Source organism: Solanum dulcamara, chromosome 10 (assembly GCF_947179165.1).
Source record: "Solanum dulcamara chromosome 10, daSolDulc1.2, whole genome shotgun sequence".
Lineage (NCBI taxonomy): Eukaryota > Viridiplantae > Streptophyta > Magnoliopsida > Solanales > Solanaceae > Solanum > Solanum dulcamara.
In genome coordinates this window covers 73,990,057-74,014,184 of record NC_077246.1, presented here as the reverse complement: position 1 = coordinate 74,014,184, position 24,128 = coordinate 73,990,057, and the positions used below count along the sequence as shown (strand labels likewise).

The 24,128-nt window shown below is 34.8% G+C and overlaps 3 protein-coding genes and 1 pseudogene across 3 annotated transcripts; 3 read left to right on the top strand and 1 right to left on the bottom strand.

Moving 5' to 3' along the window:
• Positions 1-5,237: 5,237 nt before the first annotated feature.
• On the top strand, positions 5,238-5,926 carry LOC129869980 (uncharacterized; annotated as a pseudogene).
• A 1,160-nt stretch (positions 5,927-7,086) lies between these two features.
• LOC129870682 (uncharacterized) lies at positions 7,087-7,671 on the top strand. The gene has a single exon (XM_055945529.1). The coding sequence runs from the start codon at positions 7,371-7,373 to the stop codon at positions 7,515-7,517; it is 147 nt and encodes a 48-aa protein (XP_055801504.1). The 5' UTR covers positions 7,087-7,370; the 3' UTR covers positions 7,518-7,671.
• Positions 7,672-10,569: 2,898 nt separating this feature from the next.
• LOC129871135 (putative disease resistance protein RGA1) lies at positions 10,570-13,497 on the top strand. The gene has a single exon (XM_055946015.1). The coding sequence runs from the start codon at positions 10,852-10,854 to the stop codon at positions 13,321-13,323; it is 2,472 nt and encodes an 823-aa protein (XP_055801990.1). The 5' UTR covers positions 10,570-10,851; the 3' UTR covers positions 13,324-13,497.
• Positions 13,498-13,588: 91 nt separating this feature from the next.
• On the bottom strand, positions 13,589-17,087 carry LOC129869979 (sodium/calcium exchanger NCL-like). The gene is made up of 9 exons (XM_055944527.1): positions 16,538-17,087; positions 16,263-16,457; positions 15,998-16,179; positions 15,721-15,863; positions 15,342-15,585; positions 15,008-15,159; positions 14,624-14,861; positions 14,057-14,380; positions 13,589-13,966 (listed from the first exon to the last, which is right to left on the bottom strand). Exons 1-9 carry the CDS (start codon positions 16,938-16,940, stop codon positions 13,736-13,738), a joined length of 2,112 nt encoding a protein of 703 aa, XP_055800502.1. The 5' UTR covers positions 16,941-17,087; the 3' UTR covers positions 13,589-13,735.
• Between the last annotated feature and the right edge of the window lie 7,041 nt (positions 17,088-24,128).

Genomic DNA, 24,128 nt, shown 5'->3' with positions numbered 1-24,128 from the left:
GTGGCAGCAGTATCGGAATTGGAACAACCGGACCGATATCTACCGAAATTGGTCATGAAAATGGTGATTTCGTCTAGATCGGACCGGACCAGTATTGGTACGAACTGATAATTACCGTAATTTCTGTTCCGGTTTGGTACATACCGGGACGGAACGAGGACGGACCAGACCGGTATTCCAGATTTTTTTTAATTAGTTAAATTAAGTTAAATAATGAATAAAAAAACCTAAAATACATTATTAATTTAATATTTCTCTCAAAATACATTTTTAAAGTTTAAATTTGAAATTTTAAACTTTAAATTTTTCAAATTTTCAAAGTTAAATTTCAAATTTTAAACTTTTCAAATTTCAAATTTTCAAAGTTAAATATCAAATTTTAAACTTTTCAAATTTCAAATTCTCAAAGTTTAAATTTCGAAGTTTAAACTTTTAATGTTTAAAATTCAACTTTTAAACTTTGAAAATTTAAAAAATTTAAAGTTTAAATTTCAAATTTGAAAATATTAGTTTAAACTTTTAAATGTTTAAATTTTTAAAGTTTTAAAGTTTGAAATATTTGAAAATTAAAATACATGAAAAATACTTGAATTAAATTAAAGACAATAATAAAAAAAAATTAAGGCAAATATCCTATCATTTTATTTATAAAAAAGTAGTTAGTACAAATTTTATTACAATTTACAAATATTAGAAGAGTACCTAATCGACGCAGCCACCTTCTAGGAAGGGTTCTGTTTTAATTAGGCCTCAAATTATCTAATATTTGTACTCTCCAAAATAGTCTCGTCTTAATTCTTCTAATATTTCTCTAGTTACTTGTTCCAGAAGTGGTTGTATAGCTTGTTCCTCCAATGCATTCATTCCGTCTTCACTTGAATCTATCAAAATATTGTCAACATCATATTCAAATTTGGCAGGTTGTGGCAAACGCCCAAAATTTCTACGCTCCGCATTAATTCAATCCCTAAATAATATTGATATCTCTAAGCTGTCAGATGCTAACGAATACCTATGTTCTCCTATTTGAAATCTAGTCGCATTAAAAGCTCCTTTCGAAACTACTGAAGATGCCTGAATAGCAAACAAATCTCGAATAACCCGTTGAAGCTTTGAAAATGCCTTGTCGCGGGTCCTCCACCAATTCAAAAGGTCGAGTTTGCCTTCTGCATCCTTAATATTTTTTCGTTCCCTGATTAATAAATTCATCAAAATCATTTTTTTTCGTTAGAAGTAAGTCCTAGATAACTTTCTAACATATCATCAATATTATCTTCAAAATATTTACACTTAGATGTTTGGAGTTCTTCTTGACGTACTACTTCATTTAAAATAATAGAATTATACAAGTCGTATAATTTTCTAGCTTCATTTTTAATACTATATTTAACCGTGAATAAACTAGGTTCTTCATCATCTTTAATACCTATGTTGAATTTAATAAACAAACAGTTAAATAAATTTGAGGAATAGGAAAAAAATATTTTTTAAATTCTTCAATCATCTTAGCAATAGAATCTTTAAAAAAAATTATTTTGATAATCATAAAATTTAGTCAAAATTGAACAAATATTTGATAAACCGTTACAAATAGTAGGGTAATAAAATCCAGAAATTTATTTTTTAGCTAAGGAAAAAACTTTAAAAAAATCCACAAGTTCTTTTACGCCATCCAGTCTGTTTCTGAAAGTCTATAATTCATATCTGTGTTGTGAACATTCCAAACCATTTGCAAAGATTTTCTATATTCATAAGCTACCTTAGCATTTCATATAAAGAATTCCACGTAGTAGCAACAGTTTTTGGAATTTTTTTATAAGGGAGATTAAATTCAAGACACCTATTTTCAAATTCTTTACTTTTAGATTTTACTTGACATTTAAAAATAAAATGACATGTAGTTTCACATTTAATGCAACCATTATTATATATTGCTATACCATCTCTAACAATTAAATTATATATATGTGCAGCACGTCTAATATGAAAACCATCATCATAAATAGGGCTAAGTACACCTTTTAAAATATCACCAGCGAATGTATTATTAGAAGCATTGTCTAAAGTGACACTCATTATTTTATTAGATATTCCAAAAAAATTTGTAACTCCTAAAATAGTTTGAGGAATATAAGCACCGATTTTTGAAACTTCACAACTTTTGTAAGCCAAAATATATTTTTGTAAATTTAAATTTTCATCAATCGAATCACCGGTAATTATTAAATAATCATTACCATTTATACTACGACCCATATCAGAAGTTATAGTTATTCTACAAGTATTATAATTATATAAACAATGAAGATAATGAAAATGTTGGCCTTGATAATCAAAAATGGTCTTTTTAATAGTGTTTCTTGAAAATTCATTAAGCGAATGATTATATAATAATCTAATATAATGAATAAAACCAGGATTTTCACCAAAATTAAAAGGCAATCCAGTAACAACAATTATTTTAGCCAATTCTTCTAAATCTCTTTCTCTACTATATGAACACTGTGTACTAGGACCAGAAACATTAGAATGGTTTAATGTCGATTGTACTATGTCAGAGCCTCCTACTCCCACAGATGCACCAGGAAGGGGCGTACCATTTTTTATTGCATCCGCTATCGCGTTAGCTTCCAAAAATTCTCTTTTACAACAACCCATCAAATAATTTCGTAAATGTCCTGTACCACCAGCCTTTTCCGCAGTTTTATGGTTCATGACATGCTTACATTTATTACAAATTGATTTTATTTTATCTTCACTTTGAGTCATAAATTACCAAACAACAGATTTTTTTTTACGTTCAGGCTTAGGCGTAACTCTACTAGAATGTACAGGGGGAGTGGGAGAGGGAGCGGGAGCATGAAAAGGACTAGTAGCCGTAGGTGGCTCAGTTTCATCATCATCAAAAGTATTAATATCATCATCATCTACATTATCATCATCATCATCTACTGATTCATCAAAATTACCATATCTTCTATCTAAATATTTATGGTCTAATTGAGTATTACTATCAATATCAAAATAAGTATCATTTACATGCGTATAATCATCCGTGTCAATACGTAGTAGTGGTTGTCTAGTTTTAGATTTAGAAGAACTACCACCAAATTTGATTTTTCCGATTAAAACATTAGCAACACTACCCAAAATTAATTTTTTATCTTTTCTAAAAATATTTTTGTCTCCGAAATCCATATTTAAATTTTACAAATATGCAAATTAAATATAATATAAAAATTAAACACAATCAAATAAATAAGTAAACTAGTGAAGACTAAATAAGCGAACTATTAAAATTTTACAAATATGCAAATTAAATATATTACGTAAATTAAACACAAACAAATAAATAAGTAAACTAATAAAGTCTAAATAGATGAAAATTGTAAGTTGGAACGAGTGTATCGAACGTAGATGGGCTACCTTTTGAAAGAAAACGTCTGTGTAAAAGTAGACGTAAAAGCCAAAAATTGATGAACTTGAAGCGTGAAGATGCTCCAAAATAATCCACCAAAATTTTTCAACTAATATAATTTAAGAACACTTAATAAAATGTTTTAGAAGTAATGAAACTTGAAAGAGTCGAAAGTAGTGTGAAAAAATGTAAAGGGGTGGAGGTTTTTATAGTTAAAAATAGGACCTAATTGTATTTTTTATAAATTTTAGGGTATTATAAAAAATTGGGGGATAGGGGGGGTGTTTAGGGGCTGGTGTGTTGATGTAGCCGTTGGGGTGGCTCCTCCCAACGGCTAAATAACGGGCAAATTTTTTATTTTTTTTTTCTTTTAGTAATTCTGGCGGAAAAATCCGGACCCTCGGTAACCCCCCCCCCCCACCCGTCCCGTTCCCCTAGCGGAACCCCTACCCTTATTCCTACCGGGACTTATCGGTAACGTAAAATGGAAAAATTCGCTTTCTGGAGCAAGGAATTATCCATTAAATGATAGAAAAGCTACCTTCTCAAGGAGAAAGACTTGTCTCAATAAGAATGCTAGTTTTTACTGTTCATTATGTATGGAGCTTTTTCCTATCCTCCTATAAATAGTCCACTGAGAATTGGGAGCTCTAGTACTACCAACATCTCTTTGAAATTAATTCCTTCAAATTATTATAAATATCATCATGACAACTCTCATAGGTTACATCATGATAATTACTACATATTTTCATCTTTAAATTGGTCCAAATAATGAAGAGAAGAGAAAAGAAAAAACAAGTCATAACTTTCTTCTAGCTCATTCACGTTTCATTTCTCCACCTTGTTTCATATCCAACATAATTTATATTCTGAAAATAAATGTCGTCAAAAATATAAATTTTAATACAATACACATATTTATTTATAGAAAATGTGGTATAACTATTAATTTATCGGTTACAAATTAAACCACCAGTATTATTTATGATGGGATGAATAAGTTCTTTTTACCTTTAACTTGTAAGATTCCGATTTGAGCTCTGAAAATTAAAAAAAAAATTGACAGCAACACAAGCTTTCCCCTTTAACCGGCCTTACATTGGAAAGATCTTGACTTTTTCTGGCCAATACAGATATTGAATGCCGAATAGGAAATTAAAAAAAAATGATTACAAATGATTCATGACTATTCCTCTTTAGCACATGAATAGTTATTCATGTGTAGGTATTTAATCTATATTATTGTTGATGTTTTTCTTTTCTTATTAATCATTTTTTCTTAAATTAATAGGTGGGTTTACGAATATTGATGTGTAAGCAGTGCAGTTATAAAATGTTTTCTAGAGGACGTACAAATGAATGATAAACTATCTGCATGAGTATTATAAAAATGTTGTGTTATATTAGTGTATTCAAAATTTTCATTAAAAGAGTTTAAAATATGAAAAAATGACACATTAAGAGAAGTTGAGAGATTCAATATCTATTGCATATACACGGGAAAAAAAAATTAAACTTGTAAATAGTGTCCATCCTAGCTAGGTGACTTTGCCACTGATGTACTTTGTTATATGATCATATACTATATGATAGACTTAAAATATGAGCTTCCATTTAGTAATATTGTTGTTCGACTGATGTGGTAGTCTGAGGTATGATAATTCGATTAAGTTCCGAGCTGATAGCTTTTTACAGTGAGATGGTTAATTTGCTTCACTTGCAATTGGATGATTTTCATGGAACCCTGAAATTTGTGTTTTTTCTGAAGGTGCTGGTGAATTGCTTGTATTTTGGGGAAATTTACTTTCTACATCTCATGGAAGCTTTATTTGAAGAGTATGCTGCCTTTCAGAATAAGTGAAATGTATCGTATATATTGACAACCTTTCACCTTTGGCTAAGGAGTCTGTTGTCAAAGTTACACTTGATCAATTCGGAAATATCACTCAGGTCAAGTTAATCCAAACCTACCTTGAACTGAAGGGGATGGGACGAGCTGCTTTAGTTGAGATGCATAATGCAGATGAGGCAAAAACAATCATCTCTGAGATACGCAATTCCCCTTTCATGATCTCGAGCATGCCAAGACCTGTCAGGGCACGTCCTGCTGTAGTTGAGATGTTTGATGATCGCCCAAGGAAACCTTAGAAGGATAATGTGCTGCTGGTTGAAATCCAGTGATCCTGATTTTGAAGTGGCCATGAAGATGAAGCGTATAGTTAGGAACCATGCAAAAGAAGCCAATTTTTTGCTCATGGTAAATATTTGCTCATAAATTTTGCTTCATGGCTATAATACAAGTACTGTGTACTACATTGTTGTCCTCAATGGTTCCTTCTCTTCATGTAGCGTCAATTGGAGGAGGAAGAACCACTAGCAAAAGAACAGTCAGAGTCTTTGAATGCAGTCTACAATAAGTATGAACTCGTTCAACATATCTTTAATAGTGGAACTGCTACGCGATTGGCAAAGCATTATAAAATGTATACTGATGTTCGCCACTAATCAACATTCTCATCCAAACTTGTAGAGATATAAAGATTCAACTGTTAAGCAAATGTCATATTTTGCCTTATGTAAAGGGCTTCATTTCCAGGCAGTAGAAGAGCCTTTTTATGTGCTACCATTCATATACTCTTGAATTGTAATTGTTAGCCTAAAATCTACTTAAAACTTTACAATATGTCATGTGACCTTGCAGTCAATTAACCTTTACTTTCTCGAGCTAGTATTGTTTTTGGTGGAAGAAGCTAATTCTAAGCAATGCAAAACTTGATGTGTCACAACTTCTTAAATTTGATCACTGGTTTGAGCAAAATGTGCATCTACTTCCTCTCTTTCTTCTTGTTCGTGCTAAAAATGTTTGTTTAAAGTGGTCTACATAGTAATCAAGACATATGAGTAAACCAACCTTGAAAATCAAGACTCAAACTTCAACAAATACAAAAATACTAGATAATTTCTTTCTCATATACCTAAGCATAATATACAAAAACCTTTTCTTAAAAATAAAATACTTATAACAATAGTAAAATATATAACTGCAAATAGTTATTAAAATGATTCAGCAATATGACAGAAAATTCATGTAGAAACATTTGTCCCATCACTTACTATCAAATGGTGGTGTGAAAACGAAATTTGCTCATCTTCATTGCACTCTAGTGTATATGTTTTAGAAATAGAGGGTCTGGATTGGAAATTTAGCTATTCAGCTCCATACACACTTGTCTTTTTGAACCCGTTTGGATAAAGTCCCTTTTCAGCTTTTGGACGTGTTTGCCTAATGCTAATTTTAAGCAGAACGTTCTTAAAGTCACAGTCAAAAATGAAAAGTTAGGATTCCTAACTTTTTTTTTTAAGTGCTTAAAGTTATTTTCTTTGACCATGAAAATTACTTTTATATCCCTTATATTTTAACTAAATTTTCAAACTACCCTTTTTATTTTTTTAACCCTAAAATTCACATAATTTTCCTCATTTAAACACTTTTATCCAAACACTCAACTGATTATTTATAAAAATAACTTTCAGGACTTTAAAATTCTAAAAACACTTCATACATAAAAGTTACTTTTTTTTTTTAAATCCATCCAAACGGGCACTAGCTTACAAATGGTCAGCAAATCCATATCATTTGCCACTATTTATTGTACAAACAAAAAAAGTCATTCTTAATATGATATGTAAGTCAGTGAATAATATGATACCGCTTTTGTGAAATCAAAGGACTCTCGATTCCTACCTTTTGTCTTGTATGTATGAATCTACCAGTTTCTTTGCAGCTGTTGAAGCAGAAACCTGATTTGAAAGTTTGGTGGTTGATCAAGGAGGACAAATCTTGGATCTTTTTGGGTCAAATTTATTGAACTGAGGATTTGGGGTTTTTTAATTAATGGGTTTGGTGTAGAAAGGTGATTGCTTTTTTGGGTTTGCTGAATCTTGGACCATGGCGATTCCATGGAGTACGACACTATGGATCACTAAGATGGTGTGGATGGCATTAAGTGGTTGGGTAGTCTCTTGCTTGACTATTGCAGATGAGGTTGCTGGCTCTTTTCGAACCGGTGATATTGGTCCTTTTCATGTTGGTTGACTGATATTGTACAGAAACACCATCTTCTCCTTTTTTTCTTCTTATCAATTTGTGCCTAGCTAGTGTTTTCATTTTGCTTTCTTTTGTAAATTTCTGGATAAATATCATTTATACTAGTTTTTCGCATCTGTTTTAGATGAATGTGGTTTGCAAAGGGCCGTAGTAGTTTTTCAGGTCACAGTGGCTTGATAAAGCTGAAGTTTCAAGTACCAATGTTTTTAGCACTTTATCTGCAAATATTTCTGTTTGGGCAGCAAAATGATTCACTTCTTGCTGATTTGTGCGCTAAAATAGATATATTTGGATAAAAAAGGACAGCCCACTGAGGCTCCCGCTATGCGCAGTATCCGGGGAAGGGCCTAACCACAAGTCTATTATGATAAGAATTCTACTATGTATTTCTTCTCAGATAATTCATTTGTCACAGCTACACCTGCATCATGTATGTAAAATGCAGCCACAATTCTGCTATGGTATTATATTTCGGTGCATTGAATGGCTATAATACATATTGTAATTTGAGATTCTGGTGCGTGCCATACAGAAGAAAATGTTTTCCATGGAAAATATTGTTCTCCCTTAGGAAATTGATGATTCAATGTTTGATTGAATATAAAAATACATGGCATAAGTTAATTGTAAAAGGTATTGGACACGCTATAAAGATGATGTTCTGTTGATAGCTTTGGGTGTTAACTATCAACAATGATGTTTCAGTATTGATCATAACAAGTGAGATTAAATAAGTGTGGTGATATTTGTAAAAGGAAAATGACTTCCACCTATAAGTGTCGGAAGTCATTTTCCTCGTTTCGACAGGGCATTTTTCTGGAATACCATTGTACATTTCACATCCTACTAAACACAGCCCAGATTTGTTTGCAGCTGCAACAAGGTTGACCTGTAACTAATTCCCTAAATTAGTGATTGCGGTCTCACGGGTTCGAGCCGTGGAAACAACTTCCTAAAGAAATGCAGCGTAAGACTGCGTACAATAAATCCTTGTGGTCCAACCCTTTCCCGGACCCCGCGCATAGTGAGAACTTTATGCACCAGGCTACCCTTTTTTGGTCTCTGGTACTTGTTGGCAGCATTCTGGTTGCGCTGGGGATTAGAGTGCAGCCTTGAGTAACTGATTTGGCTTCCATTATTGTCTATTTTAAGGTAAGAAGGCTCACAAGTCTATTGTGGCCAAGTAAGGAAGTTAGGTTTGCAAAGGTTTTTGATCCTAAATCTAGTAATTCTACCAGAGTGGTCTGCATGTGAGATGGAATCAGTAAGAAAATTCCCCCTACTTAATTCTTTCTCTTCCAATTTTGTCATTGGCATACTTCAGGAGAATGTTGGAGTAGCTGAACATAACTTTCAAGGATCACTTGTCTGTTTTATCTCATCTGGCTTTGCAATGAAGTTGGTTAATCTTCTCATTTGATCATATTAGGGTGATTACTGGATACTTTTGGAACTTAGTTCATGTAAGGTGTCTTGTCAAGAGTTACTTTAGTATAATGAAACTCTTGTATGTTAGTACTAAGTGTTGAGCTGTCACTCCACCAGTCCTCAGAGTTGTAAGACAATAGAAGTCCATCTGGAATCTAAAGAAGGCTACATAATTCACCATTCCTATGATTGTGTTAGTTTGTAACTTGAGATGCCATTTTCTCAGTCTATATGAGGCATGAGTTAGTCAGATTTTGTGGCTCTAGTATGAGAATCTGTGTATGATGTATGTGGTTCCCATAGGTGATGGAAGAACTGGCTTCTGAATTGTTTCTACGTTACTCCCTTTCATTTGCTTCTGATGGAGACTTATCTGTCAATTTAGCCCGTTGCTGGCTACCAATATATGTGTGGCAATAACCTGCTCAATCGGGAATTCATGAAGCTATGATGGTTCTAAAATGGTGGTTAGATGTGTGTTTTATTCTGGTTGCATCTGCAGTCCTTATCATTCCATCTGATCTTGCATGCTTGATCTAAGATTGCAATGCCATTAGGGGCACATGTTAAATCTACATCTTTGGGAAACATGATAATTTAGGAACCTCATTAATAAGCGATCCTTAGGGACAAATGATTTGAGTCGATTTAAAGGATCACTTGGCAAAATCATCATGTTGAAGGTTTCTGGCAAGGGTACGATGAAACACTAGACAACAGAAACAGTTGCTATACTACTTAAAACAATTGGAGGAAAAAGCATCAGAGAGGCGATTTGAGTTATTGCGTGAACAGTGAGTCTAAAGAAATTGGCAGCAACCTTAACATTATCTATTTTATACTTTTCAATAGGAAACATAGTTCAAATGTCATCAGAAATGGAGAGCTCTAAAGAGTAATCTTGAATTCTGGCTTGCTATGTTAGTCTTTGGTCAGTAGTCTCCCAGCTGAGGAATGCCCGGTTTAACCAGAATCATACTGGTGTGGCACTACTAAGTAGCAAGAAGAACATGTCCAATAAGTCCATATTGATGGCTTTTCTAGTTAGCTCTCTTGCTACTCGTGTGGACCAAATAATGAGTGGAAATGGCAGGTACCAGACAATTAGATAGTTTTTTTCTTCATAGGCGGGTCCTACCTGTTTTGATTACATTCTTGGTTCTTCCAAGACTTATGAGAATATGAGCCCGTTTGGATGGGCTTAAAAAAAGTAACTTTTATGTATGAAGTGCTTTTAGAACTTTAAAGTGCTGAAAGTTATTTTTATAAATAAGCAGTTGAGTGTTTGGATAAAAGTGCTTAAATGAGGAAAATTACGTGAATTTTAGGGTTAAAAAAATAAAAAGGATAGTTTGGGAATTTAGTTAAAATATAAGGGATATAAAAGTAATTTCCATGGTCAAAGAAAATGACTTTAAGCACTTAGAAAAAAAAAAGTTAGAAATCCTAACTTTTCATTTTTAAGAACTTTCTGACTTAAAGTTAGCATTAGGCAAACACGTCCAAAAGCTGAAAAGGGGCTTTAAATAGGTTTTGACCAACTTAAATCCAATCCAAATGGGCTCTATATATATGACACATGAAGCAATTAATTTGCAAGAGTGGACGGCACCACTTTCTGGTTAATAAATTTCTGAGTCAACCCTTTGTTTGCTATCACGAATTTTCCTCAGTTGAATTATACTCCTCACTTAGCTCAAAACTAAGATTACCCTATAGTCCACCTACAAGGTTGATCCGATCTCCCAACCAATATAGATAGTCTCCCATCATTAATCTGGATTTACTTTTTTCTTATTATTCCTACAGAATATCACCTGTAGCTTTCTTATCAAAACCTGCATTTTTCAAAGAGCTGTTGACTTGGAGAATATAGATCCTACTCTAAGCATCCATGGCAGAATCCTTCTTTTTCAATATCATTGAACGAGTTTTGGCTAAAGTTTCTTCAATTGCTGTATATGAGATCAGTCTAGCTTGGAATGTTAAGACAGAGCTAAGGAAACTCCAAAGCACTCTATCCACCATCAAAGCTGTACTTCTAGATGCAAACGAGCAGCAGGCAAAGAACCATGAAGTGAGAGATTGGCTGGAAAAGCTCAGAGATGTTGTTTATGATGTCGATGATTTGATGGATGATTTATCAACACAGCTGTTGCTGCAAATGCATTTTCAGAAAAGCTTTAGGAAAAAGGTAAGAAAATTCTTTTCAAGTTCAAATCCAATTATATATCGATTCAAGATTGGCAGAAAGGTAAAAGAAATCAGGGAGATATTGAATGAGATTGCAGATGATAGGAAAAGTTTCCACTTCACGGAACATACTTACCTAATCCCAGCTGAGAATACTAGTAGAGAACAAACACACTCCTTTGTGAGGGCCTCAGATATCATTGGTAGAGATGATGATCAAGAAAACATTGTAAAACAACTGATAGATTCTCATGATGAGGAAAATATTTCTGTGATTCCTGTTGTTGGACTTGGAGGGCTTGGAAAAACCACACTTGTTAAGTTGGTTTATAACAATAATAGGGTAGTTCAGGATTTTGACCTCAGAATGTGGGTTAGTATTTCAGAAGATTTTAGTCTGAGCAAGGTAATTGAGAAAATTCTGAAGTCGGCAACAGGGAAGAGTTTTGACCACCTAGATATGGACCAATTACAAGGTTGTTTGGGTGAGGTTTTGCAACTAAAAAGGTATTTACTTGTGCTGGATGATGTGTGGAATGAAGATCGACACAAGTGGACGGATCTGAGGGAGTTGCTGATGAATTGCTCCAGAGGTAGTAAAATTGTTGTCACCACACGTAGTAAGATGGTTGCTTTGATTACTGGAACAGTTCCGCCTTATTATTTGAGAGGTCTTGCTAATGATGACTGCTTATCTTTATTTTTGAAATGTGCATTCGGAGGGCAGGACAATTTGTTTCCTAATCTAGTAGAAATAGGAAAAGAAATTGTGAAAAAGTGTGGAGGAGTGCCTTTGGCTGTGAAAACATTGGGAAGGTTGTTGTACACGAAAACAGACGAGAATGAATGGTTGCAGATAAGAGATAATGAGATATGGGAAATCGAACAGAATAAATCTGATATTTTACCAATATTGAGATTGAGCTATGAACAGATGCCATCACATCTAAGACAGTGCTTTGCCTATTGCTCCATGTTATCCAAAGGTCAAGAAATTCCGAGGGAGGACTTTATCAATCGCTGGATTGCTCAAGGATTTATACAGAGTTCAAACAGAAACAAGAAGTTGGAAGATATCGGTAATCAGTACTTTGATGAGTTGCTATCAAGGTTTTGCTTCCTAGATGTAGTACAAGCTTTTGATGGAGAAATATTGGCTTGTAAGATACACAATCTTGTGCATGATCTTGCACAGTCAGTGGCAGGTGCCGAATGCTTAAATGTGAAACCCAATGCTTTCGTGGTTTCTGAAAGAGTTCGCCACTTATTTTACCATGCAGAAGATTTGTCTAGGAAACACTTCCCGATATTTTTGCTTCCTTTGCAAAAGTTGAGGTCGTTCTCTTATTCCTTTAACGTTGGACCTGTAAACAAGTTCTTTGTCCAGACAATGTTGTCAAATTTCAAATGCCTTCGGATGTTAGTCTTAAACAAACTAGATCTTGAGGAGTTGCCAACTTCAATAGGTCAGTTGAAGGAATTAAGATACCTTAACCTTAGTGACAGTGGTAACATCAAGTTTCTTCCAAGGTCTATGAGCAAATTAGTAAATCTGCACACTCTTAACCTCATTAACTGTGAACAGCTTAAGGAGTTGCCAAGAGACTTTGGAAAGTTAATCTGCCTGAAGACCTTGTATTTGACTACACATCAGATATCTGCAGGGATCAAGACTCAGCATTCTTTCACTTCTCTTCGATTTTTGCTTCTTTTCAAGTGTCGTTTCCCAAAATTGCAGCCAGAACTGGTGCAGCGTTTTACTGCACTTAGAGTTTTGCGTATTTATGAATGCCCAAGTTTATACTCTCTTCCAAGCAGTATTAGATATCTGACTTCACTTGAAAAGCTATGGATCTGGAACTGTGAAGAACTTGATTTAATGGATGGAGAAGGAATGTCAGGCCTAACGAGTCTTCAATCCTTGCTGCTAATGGGGCTTCCTAAGTTGGTGACTCTACCATTGGGACTTAAAGATACTACTACTGCAACATTAAAGTACTTCAGAATCGCTGATTGTCCCAACCTGGTGGAGCTTCCAGAGTGGCTGCCGAATTGCTCCTCACTTCAGAGACTGTATATAGAGGATTGCCCTGTTTTGGCATCGATACCTCAAGGAATCTACAACCACAATGCCAATGTCCACATAATCGACTGTCCATTGCTAGGTGGATGATGGTAATGACACAGGTGCAAGATTTGTCCAACATTAACAAAAGCCGTGACTACCAGATGAGTTGAGTTTCATTTTGTGAAGTCATACTTTCCACGTAAACCATGATAAATTCAAGCATCTTTGTTCATTCCCTTACTTATATATTGCAATTGAGAACACGTCGCGTTTCTTCTCTTCTATTGGTAATACTAATTAGAAGTAGCTGTTGCATTAGTTTGTTCTCCTTTGCTCGCTTGTTGCTATTCTTAGGATTTAGCGTCGACAAAACCAGAAAGAAAGAGAATTTAAAAAATTAAGGTTAGAGAATCTGTGATTAGTAGATCTAAATTACAAAAGAATGGAGAACAATGTAAAGCAGTAACAGAAATGAGTAGAATAGAGGATTTTAATTGCAAGAATAATTAGATTGTAACTATTGGTAAATATAAAGTAGTACAAGTGCGATTGGATAAAACAGGAAAGCTGCAATGCAAGTCCAAAGTGGATAAGTGGTACGGATGAAAGCAAAAGAGCCAGTTACAGCACAGATCACCATAGATACCAACACTTCAGCTGAATACTCCCATCTCAAGTCCTTCGCATATAATAAAGTTAACACAGTTGACATCCCCATAATGTTGTTCATGATCACCCCCACATAGATCTGCTTGTAAAACAAATTGAAGAACAGAGTTGTCAAGAGTCAAGACAAAATTACAAAGTAAGTACTTTCGGCGAGAAAAGATAGGTAGACCTCGGAAAATGTCAAAGAAGAAGTTGTGCAACTCTGCTGATTAGCTGAAGATAGTAAAGTTATTGCCTCTATTGCAGTTCTTGCATTGACAGACAAAGGTACTATGACAAATGATAGGAAGAAAGAAGGCACACCAATTGCACGTGCCAGTCGTATAATGTTATCCATGATTGGATCTGCACACAGTGTCAATATAGCAATGCCCAAAATCACTTGCAACACAGACTTGCTGAATTCCCATTCTAACACCAAAGAGTGGTTCAAAAGTCTATGGTTTCCTCTTTCTGCTTCATCCAACAGCTTGTCGACTTCTCCCCACATCACCTGCAGAAAATAAATTCCAACCAATCTTCTGTTAAAATATCTAGTACACAGGGGTGGGGCAACAGTTCTGCTAATGGGGTCAGCAAAACTCGCTTAACATATGTAAATAATTTATCCAGAACTAGTACGCTGTTTTTTCTGTTTCTAGAATTCAAAACCCATAAACTCAAAATCTTTAACTCCAGCTTTACTAGTACATAGGTCACACACCAGATAGGAGTATTTAGCTAGAATATATTTTACCTTATCATGGTGTTCTTTGGTAATTTGCTTGGCATTACGAAGCCAATATGTCACACCATGGAGAAATTCATTTTCATCGATCATGTGATCATCATTTTCATCGAAATACTTCATGATTTCCTCTACAGAGGTTTTGTGATCTGGGTGTGCCTCTCGGAATTTGACATTTTCTGTTAGCTTCTCCAGTTCTGACAGTGTTAAATAACTGTTGTGATCATCATCTAACTTTCGGAAGAGCCTGTAACATGATCAATTGATAAAGATTAATGAGATATTGATGTGAAAATTTCTCACTTGGGACAGACTTCAGCTGAGATTTACAGATCAAGATTCTGACTTCTTTGAAAATATGGTTCAAAACTTGAGAGAATGAATATTGCATACCTTTTAATGGATTCGATGTTGGGGCTACCATCATCTTTTCGAAGGCCTTCAGATACATTTGCTTGGTTCTGAATTTGCTTCAAAACTCTTGGTACGAGCTCCTCAATCTTAACTATCTCTTTTCGTTGTCCCTCCGTGTATGCCTTAACTACCTGTATATTTACACAGTTGCAAAGTAAATCATTTTACTAGCCCAAACTAATTATGATCATATTCCAGCTTCTTTCTATCAGCATTCTGTTTATTTGACAAAGTAAAAGTGATCTTTTTGGTTACAGAACCAGCCCATAGTGTCTATATTAGTGAAAGAGAGCAAAAGGAGATGAATATTTGCCTCATCAAGAAATTTCTTCGAGGTGGAATCATCCTTAGCTTCCTGTATCAAATTCTTGGATCCCTCAATGAACTCTTCTTCGTTTATTCGTCCATCTCTGTTTTTGTCTAATATTCTAGACAGTGTTAACAGGGCAAAGTCACTGTCCACTTCAACCTTTCCAGATTCAAGCTGTTTTACCAGTTCTTCTAGTTCAGTGACTGTTATTGAGTGGCTCCTATCTTTGTCTGTTTTGGCAAATAATCTGCAAAATGAAATTATCTTGACTTGCTTCATTTAGCATCAAATAAATCTAAATGCTACTACTTTAAATGAATCATAGTATTAACTTTTTAGTCTTCATTTGTATATGTAGATCACCTTTTAAAAATCTTATTACCTTTTAAGCGCGCTAATGTCAGGACGGCCCCCTTTAAAGAGTTTTCCTCTTGCTTGCCTTTGGATATGCTGCACAAATACTTGCACCAGATTTTGGTGTTTTATGTACTCTAAACTCTTTTGTTGAATCAATGGATTCCACATCTACACATATCAGAAACACAAACAATTGGATGCATATTTTTGGTTTTATTACTTCTGTGGAACTTTATTCTTCTATCACTCTGACAGAAATGTAACATTTAATCTAGTAGGTGAATCAAGATTTTGTTGATCACCTGGTAACTGAAATATGACAGCAAAAATGTGACTGATACAATAAGAGCAACAAGAATGGTGATGTGCTTTCCTACTGATGAACTGATGATATCGCCGAATAGCATTATTATGAATGGTGTAAGTGAGAGAAACATAATTCCAGCTATATAACCAGTAAGATTGTTTGTTATGACTCCTTTACCTGTAAGTACCAAAAGACAAAAAGAGAAAAGTTGTGATTCCTAAATCTTTGTTTTCATCTAAGTTCAAGGTAAACGAACATACTCTTCAAGTCCTCCAACTTCAAAGTTGGAGAGGAGGATTCTGCACTATTGGAATTTCCTGAGGTATTTTGTCTAGCAAGTATAACACATATCCCCCAAAGCACTGTAAGATTTAAGACACTAGAACCAACATTGGAACCAAGTGCAGAAGATACTGATACTTGAGCTTTCTCTTTACTAACCAATAGTCCAGATGCTGCAAAAACCAAAGGCTTGTTAGAATTTTCCTACCAAGGAAGAATGAAAAAGGTAATTGAGTATTAGATGAGTAGTTACCAAAGGCCAAAACAATTCTTGGCCAAGTTATAAGTGTGGGAAAGACACTTGCACCAAAAATACCAGTGTCAAGGATACTAAAGAGCCTGTTGCTTCCAATGGCCAGTACTTTCTCACCAAGAATCAACAAGTACTGAAATGTGACTATCATGAATAAGTACCCTCCAATATTCTCTGCACATGGAAAAAAACCATATATATGATTACATTGATCCCCTGAAGAAAGCTCTTTCAAGTTGCCTAGACTTAGATAATTTGACTGATTCTTGAAGTTGTGTTCAACTCCATCTGAGATCCATTCACTACTAATTTCCGAACCTACATGTTCAAGAATTCGACCTTCAACAATGGGGAAAACCAAGATCAAGATTGTGATAAAAAAGAAAGAAAATCTAGCAGCCATTCTTGAGAGAAAAAAATAAAGAATTGTACAAGTTTTAACTTTTAAAGTTGACTACAGCAATCAAGTTGCAGAATAACACATCATGCACACATTAGGCAAGTTGTTCCATCTTCAATTTTATAGTAATAAAATTGGATACTTTTAATGAGGATATTGACAAATAATTCAAAAGCCAACAACCATAAAGAATGTGGTGGATGAATAGGATTCATTTACCCTTGACAAGAATTCTCGATTATGAGCCATTTTAATTTCTTATCCAAAGTGTTCCCCCTTTACTAGTCACTACTACTTGACCCATTGGCATGACATTTTTAAAAACATTTTGACCCTTCTTTTTCATTTTTCAAGTGGAACTGATCCATTCGTTTATAAAACTATTTACTAGATGCATTTTACGATACAAGTATCCAATTAGTTGGGGCAGTGTGTACCCGAATTACTCCAAGGTCTATATAAAAAGACCAAGAGCCTTTTTGGATTGGATTAATTTTTAACTTACGACTCTACCTACTTTTTATTTTTTAACTTATAAATTATTTAAGTTTACGGATAGTGAAAACCTATTTAAGGGGGAAAAGTAAAGAGGGAACTTATATCAATTGAATCTTAAATCATATGACACTGATCCTTGAATAATTCTTTATTATATAAAGAAAATAATAAAATAGGTAAAATTAATATTATAGCATGGTTGCCACGTGCAAATATGGTTAGAATGGCTAACATGGTTAGATGACAGTGGTCCATAGAATATTCACTTAATTGAAAGTAGTGCAATATCATGGCTAGAATATAGACAAATGGATTTTAATATAAGCTAGTTTATGTGTATTCTTTGTCTTATTTGTAATAAATAAATATTTTGGAACCTGGCCCCTTGGGTTCTGGAAAATGACACCTAGCCCCTTCTGGTTTGACTTGCTATAATAATTTCATTTTCCGCATGTCCATATTGTACTTTCAGTATTTCAATTTGTTTGTTTGATATTAATTTAATAAATAATTTTGGAAAAAGATAGAGAATTTTTTTTAATTTTATGATCTTAAACTAAGACATATAGAATGTACTAAAACTTTATTTAATTTTATGATCTTTAATATGTGATAATATGAAAAGTTAAAATTAAAAAATTATATAAAAAAACATTTATTTTTAAATGAATTATAAAAAAAAATAATACAAACAAATAGAAATTGATGGAACATCAAAACATAATCATACGAAGATATAATAATGACTCCCCTTTATAATTTATACTATTCTATATTAAGAAAAAAATATTATTTCATCATTTATTTTTTAATTGTAATTCAATTGTTCTGGTTTGAAGGTTTTTTTAGTTAGTGCCCTATATTTCAGTTAGTGCGAGTTGGCAAAAGAAACGCGACTTTCTAATCCCATGAAGATATCATTGTGTCAAGATTTTCTTTCATTCTTCAAATGCAATTTAATTCTTCTATAATCAAATAAGCGAATTCGATGCCACTGAGTTCAATTCTAAGCTAAACCCAGAAAACATTTATTTTTTAATTGTAATTCAATTGTTCTGGTTTGAAGGTTTTTTTAGTTAGTGCCTTATATTTCAGTTAGTGCGAGTTGGCAAAAGAGACGCGACTTTCTAATCCCATGAAGATATCATTGTGTCAAGATTTTCTTTCATTCTTCAAATGCAATTTAATTCTTCTATAATCAAATTTCAATTTGCGGAAAGTCTTTAATGACATCCTTATAAAAATATTAATTTTTATTTGAATGTATAAACAATATTTATTTATTCTTCGTGACATTAACCACATTTCTGATTTGTATTTACATTTTACTGGATTGGTCTGATGTGAGAAATTATAGAAAGAATATATTATTATTATTATTATTATTATTATTAATTATTTCTTATCTCTAATAAATATGGTTGAATTTTGTACTCTAGAGAGATGAACCTATTAGTTTATAAAGAAAGTAAATTTACGAAGAAGTTAAGAAGAGTTAAAATATTGAGAAGCAAACACATGAAAAAAATATGAATTTTTGTTCTGAAATAAACAATCTTGATTTTAATAGTCAATTTTTAAAACAAAGTTGCATGCATATTATTGGAATTTACTATATGATAATTATACACAAGTGATTTTTAACCTATATTAGTTGACTATGAAATTGTAGAATCAATAGAGATATTTAGGTAAATCACGAAAGTATAAATAGAAAATTTTAACTATTATTGTCTCAGAAATGATCGGTCTCTTCCTTGCAAATCTCAAATCCTACTTCTGTTTTTTTAACAAAGCTCCATCAATTGTGTCTTCTAAAGGTTGGATTTGTGAAATTTTCTAATAGCAAGTCTCTACATTGCATCTAATTTTTCAATTTTTTAAGTTGATTTATTCAAATATTATGCTATTTATTATTTGTATAATATTTTGTATTACCTTTAATTATAAAATAAGTCCAAATTATCAATATTGTAGTGATTGTTATCTTTAAAATACATTTAAAACTAAGATAATATAATTTTTTTTATAAAAATTAATTACTTGATAATCTAATCTATATATATAATAAAGTTAGATATAGACAAGGTGATCAGGTACCTCTTTATTACCTTCATTTCTATTTATCTTTTTTCTCCTTTTTTTTGGAGCATTTGTTAGTTTTTTCCCTCGTTTTTAATGTAGTTATTATTTATAGAATTGTTGAATAATTAATGTTTTGTTGTAAATATATTATTTTAATGTTGATGTCCATAACTTCAAAGTGTAATTTCATCATTATGTGTAATAATACTTACACCTCCACCACCTCCTCTTACACCTCCACCACCTCCTCATTTATCTTCCACACCCTTGATTTTCCCTACATTCTCATGGATTGATGTCATGTTTATTGTTATCTCTTTGTATGCCTCTATGTAACAATATAAATAGAGGTTTTGAAGATTATTTTATACATTTGAAGATTTGAAAAACACTTGAATATACTTAGAAGAATAAGAAAATCCTCCTCTCTTCTCTCTATACTTTTCTTGTCTACTTTCTTACTTATATTATTACTCTTTCAACTTAGTTTTATAATATGTTTTAATTCTTGAAAAGTCATATTTAATTGCATTTACCTTCTCAAAAATAAATATATGGATACTTTTTTTTGGCAATTAACAATATATTGATACTTTGTAACTATTCAATCTAATTATATATAATGAAAATCCATTATCTACCAATAAGTATGAGATTTGTTACAAAAGAATTCAAAGAGACAAAATCTACGTGAAGACTTTTGCCACCAAATATTATTTTGATTATAAATTGCATTTTCGAGATAATAATTTGCTCACTTCTTTCTTTTTTGATTGTTTTAGAAGTAGTATAAATATGTAATAGTGTGAACAATATTTTGAGTTTTAAAAATATAGTACGTCACTTCTTTCTTTCTTTTTTTAGTTCATTTCTGGTTCATTTAGTTGAAGAAAAAATTGACAATGATTTGACATTATTTTTTAAAAAAAAAACTAATTTCTTTTCATTTTTTCATTCATATTACTTAACAATTTACTTTTTTAATAACAAAAACCTAATTTTTTTCATCCGATTTTTAAAAAGAAGAAAGAAGAAACTAACAATATAGAAAAATTCAAAAGACGAATGCTTACAAGGGAAAAAATATATGTCAAAACAGAAATTGTGACAATTCTACCACCATTCAGATCATCGTCGTCTTAAAGCTTGACTTGTATTAGAAATGTTATCCCAGCACATTTTTAATTGATAAAGCTAAATGTATGCATTGACAATGTCTAGATATTTTTAAGTTAATACATAATCTTATATAGAAAGATATAGACAAAATGATATGATTCTCTATAAATTAAAATATCATTTACATCCTCCGTCCACTTAACACTATAACTGTACAAAAAATTGGACACACAATAAAAAAATTCAATAATTAAACACTGTATTCTCTCTCTCTCTCTCTCCCTCTCCTCAATTTTTATGCGTCTGCTGCCAAAACCAACAACACCACGAGGAGCGGAACACTCAGGCGAGCAAACACCAGGTAGCTCCTCTGAGATCTGCTCAGCCACGCGCCGCCAGCAGCCCCAGATCTGCGACGCCACGCGCTACACGCTCCGGCGCGTATGGCAGTTTCCGGCCATTTTTTGGCTCCGTTTTTTCTCCCAGGGTGGTCGCCTCTGCATTTCGAGGCTGACCATATATTTGTATCCTATTTTCCGGCGAGTGAACAGTGCTCCGGCGGGTGAACAGTACTTTCCGGCAGTGAACAGTACTTTCCGGCAGTGAACAGTGTTTCGACAGTGATCATGTTTTACTAACTTGGAGTTGGTACCTCCAATAGTCCATTTCCGATATTTTAGCCTATAAATATTTATTGCAGTGCCAAATTAAGTACATGTCTCACTGTTCTTAAACAATTGCTAACTTGTGCTATACTATTGATCGTCCGTTTATCTGAGAATAACCTTTCAGTAGCGTATTTCTGCTTTTCTGGCTTTAGTGTGCGATGGTAGAATAGGGTCATGTCCTCGGTTGGGATCAAGGGCCAGGGTTGGGAGGGCTAAGGGGGCGGAGGGAGCTTCTAGATTGAGAGTAGGGTCTTGGAATATTGGGACCTTATCGGGAAAGTCCATAGAGTTAGTTAAGATTCTTAAGAAGAGGAAGATTAATATAGCTTGCGTACAAGAGACTAAATGGGTAGGACCTAAAGCTAAGGAGGTGGATGGGTTCAAACTTTGGTTCTCGGGCAAGTCGAGGTTTAAGAATGGAGTAGGGATATTAGTAGATAGCGAGCTTAGAGATCAGGTGGTAGAGGTTAAGAGGACAAATGATAGGATGATGACGATTAAGTTAGTCGTTGAAGGGATCACCCTGAACATTATTAGTGCCTATGCGCCGCAAGTGGGGTTGGACGAGGAGACAAAAAGGCGCTTTTGGGAGGACTTGGACGAAGTGGTGGTCAGTATACCGCCTACTGAGAAGCTATTCATAGGAGGAGATTTCAATGGGCACATTGGGTCTGTTTCGACGGGCTATGACGAGGTGCATGGAGGATTTGGCTTCGGGTGCAGGAATAGTGGAGGAGCCTCACTCTTAGATTTCGCAAAGGCTTTTGGTTTAAGGGTGGCCAACTCGAGTTTCCCAAAGAAGGAGGAACAATTAGTAACCTTTCGTAGCTCGAGGGCGGCGACGCAAATAGACTTCTGGCTCCTTAGAAAAGAGGATAAAAGCCTCTGTAAGGACTGCAAGGTCATACCAAGTGAGTACCTTACGACCCAACATAAACTATTGGTCATGGACTTGGAGATAAGAAGGAAGAAGAAGAAGAGGGTCGTGGATGACCGACCGAGGATTAGGTGGGGTCGTTTGACTCCGTCTAGTGCCCTAGAGATGGGGGAGAAGCTGATGGCTATGGGGGCGTGGGATAGTAGGGAGGAGGCGAGCAGTATGTGGGATAGGACGGCCAGCTGCATTAGGGAAACAGCTAGAGAGGTGCTGGGGGTCTCACGAGGCCGCCATGGCGGGCACCTATGACAAAGTTCCAAGGGAGGTCCTATGGAGATGCTTGGAGGCGAAATGTTTACCTGTGGCATACATTAGAGCGATTAAAGACATGTATGATGGAGCTAAGACCAGGGTAAGGACGGTAGGGGGGGACTCGGAGCACTTTCCTGTTACGATGGGGTTGCACCAGGGATCGACTCTTAGCCCGTTTCTATTCGCCCTGGTGATGGATCAATTGACTAGACAAATACAAGGTGAGGTGCCTTGGTGTATGTTGTTCGCGGATGACATAGTCCTGATTGACGAGACTCACAACGGAGTTAACGACAAGCTGGAGGGCTGGAGACAGACGTTGGAGTCTAAAGAATTTAAATTGAGTAGGACCAAGACAGAATACTTGGAGTGCAGTTTCAGTGGCCTGCCGCGTGAGGCTGACGGGGAAGTGAGGCTTGGTACCCAAGCCATTCAAAAGAAAAGAAGCTTCAAATACCTTGGGTCTATTATACAGGAAGATGGGGATATCGACGACGATGTTTCACACCGCATCAGTGCAGGGTGGATGAAATGGAGGCTCGCCTCCGGAGTGCTGTGTGACAAGAAAGTGCCACCAAAACTCAAAGGCAAGTTCTACAAAGTGGTGGTTAGACCGACCCTATTGTACGGGGTGGAGTGTTGGCCAATCAAGAAACTTCATGTCCAGAAGATGAGAGTCGCGAAAATGCGAATGCTGCGGTGGATGTGTGGGCACACTAGGATGGATAGAATTAGGAATGAAAATATCCGAGACAAGGTGGGAGTGGCATCGGTGGAGGACAAGATGCGGGAAGCGAGACTGAGATGGTTTGGGCATGTGAAGAGGAGAGACACAGATGCTCCAGTGCGGAGGTGCGAGAGGTTGGCTATGGACGGTTTCAGGAGGGGCAAAGGGAGGCCGAAGAAATATTGGGAAGAGGTCATTAGACATGATATGGCACAGTTGCAGCTCTCCGAGGACATGACCTTAGATAGGAGGCTATGGAGGACTCGGACTAAGATAGTGGGCTAGGTGGCCGATCGGTTCTCCATAGTTGTCGTAGTCGCGCTCATCTGTCTTAACATAGGATTTTGCATGGGATTATTGCTTATATTAGTTGGCCCAGTCTACTTTGGGTATCCTATTTTATCTATAGTAGTTAATGCTCCTTTATCCCCGATCTTTCCTACCCTGACTTTATCGCTTTATCGCTCTCATTATTCATATCTTTATATTGTCTGTTATATGCCTGGCTTTACTGACCTATGTCTTGTTTTTCCTTGTTTCTCCTCCCTTGTTTCTTCTCTCTTAAGCCGAGGGTCTTTCGGAAATAGCCGCCCTACCTTTTAAGGTGGGGGTTAGGTCTGCGTACACTCTACCCTCCCCAGACCCCACATGGTGGGATCACACTGGGTTCGTTGTTGTTGTTGTAATTAAAGATTGAAAACATAATTTAGTATTCATCTAACAACATTGGTACTTGAAGGAGATTATTGCTAAGCATGGAGCCCTACGTCGCTGGTGTTCTAATGTTTCAATAGAGTCACATAGAGTTGGTGCCTGGAGAAATATAAGCAAATTATGGAAGGAGTTCTCTCAACACAAACACTTAATAGCAGGGAATTGATAACATATCAGTTTTTGGAGAGACA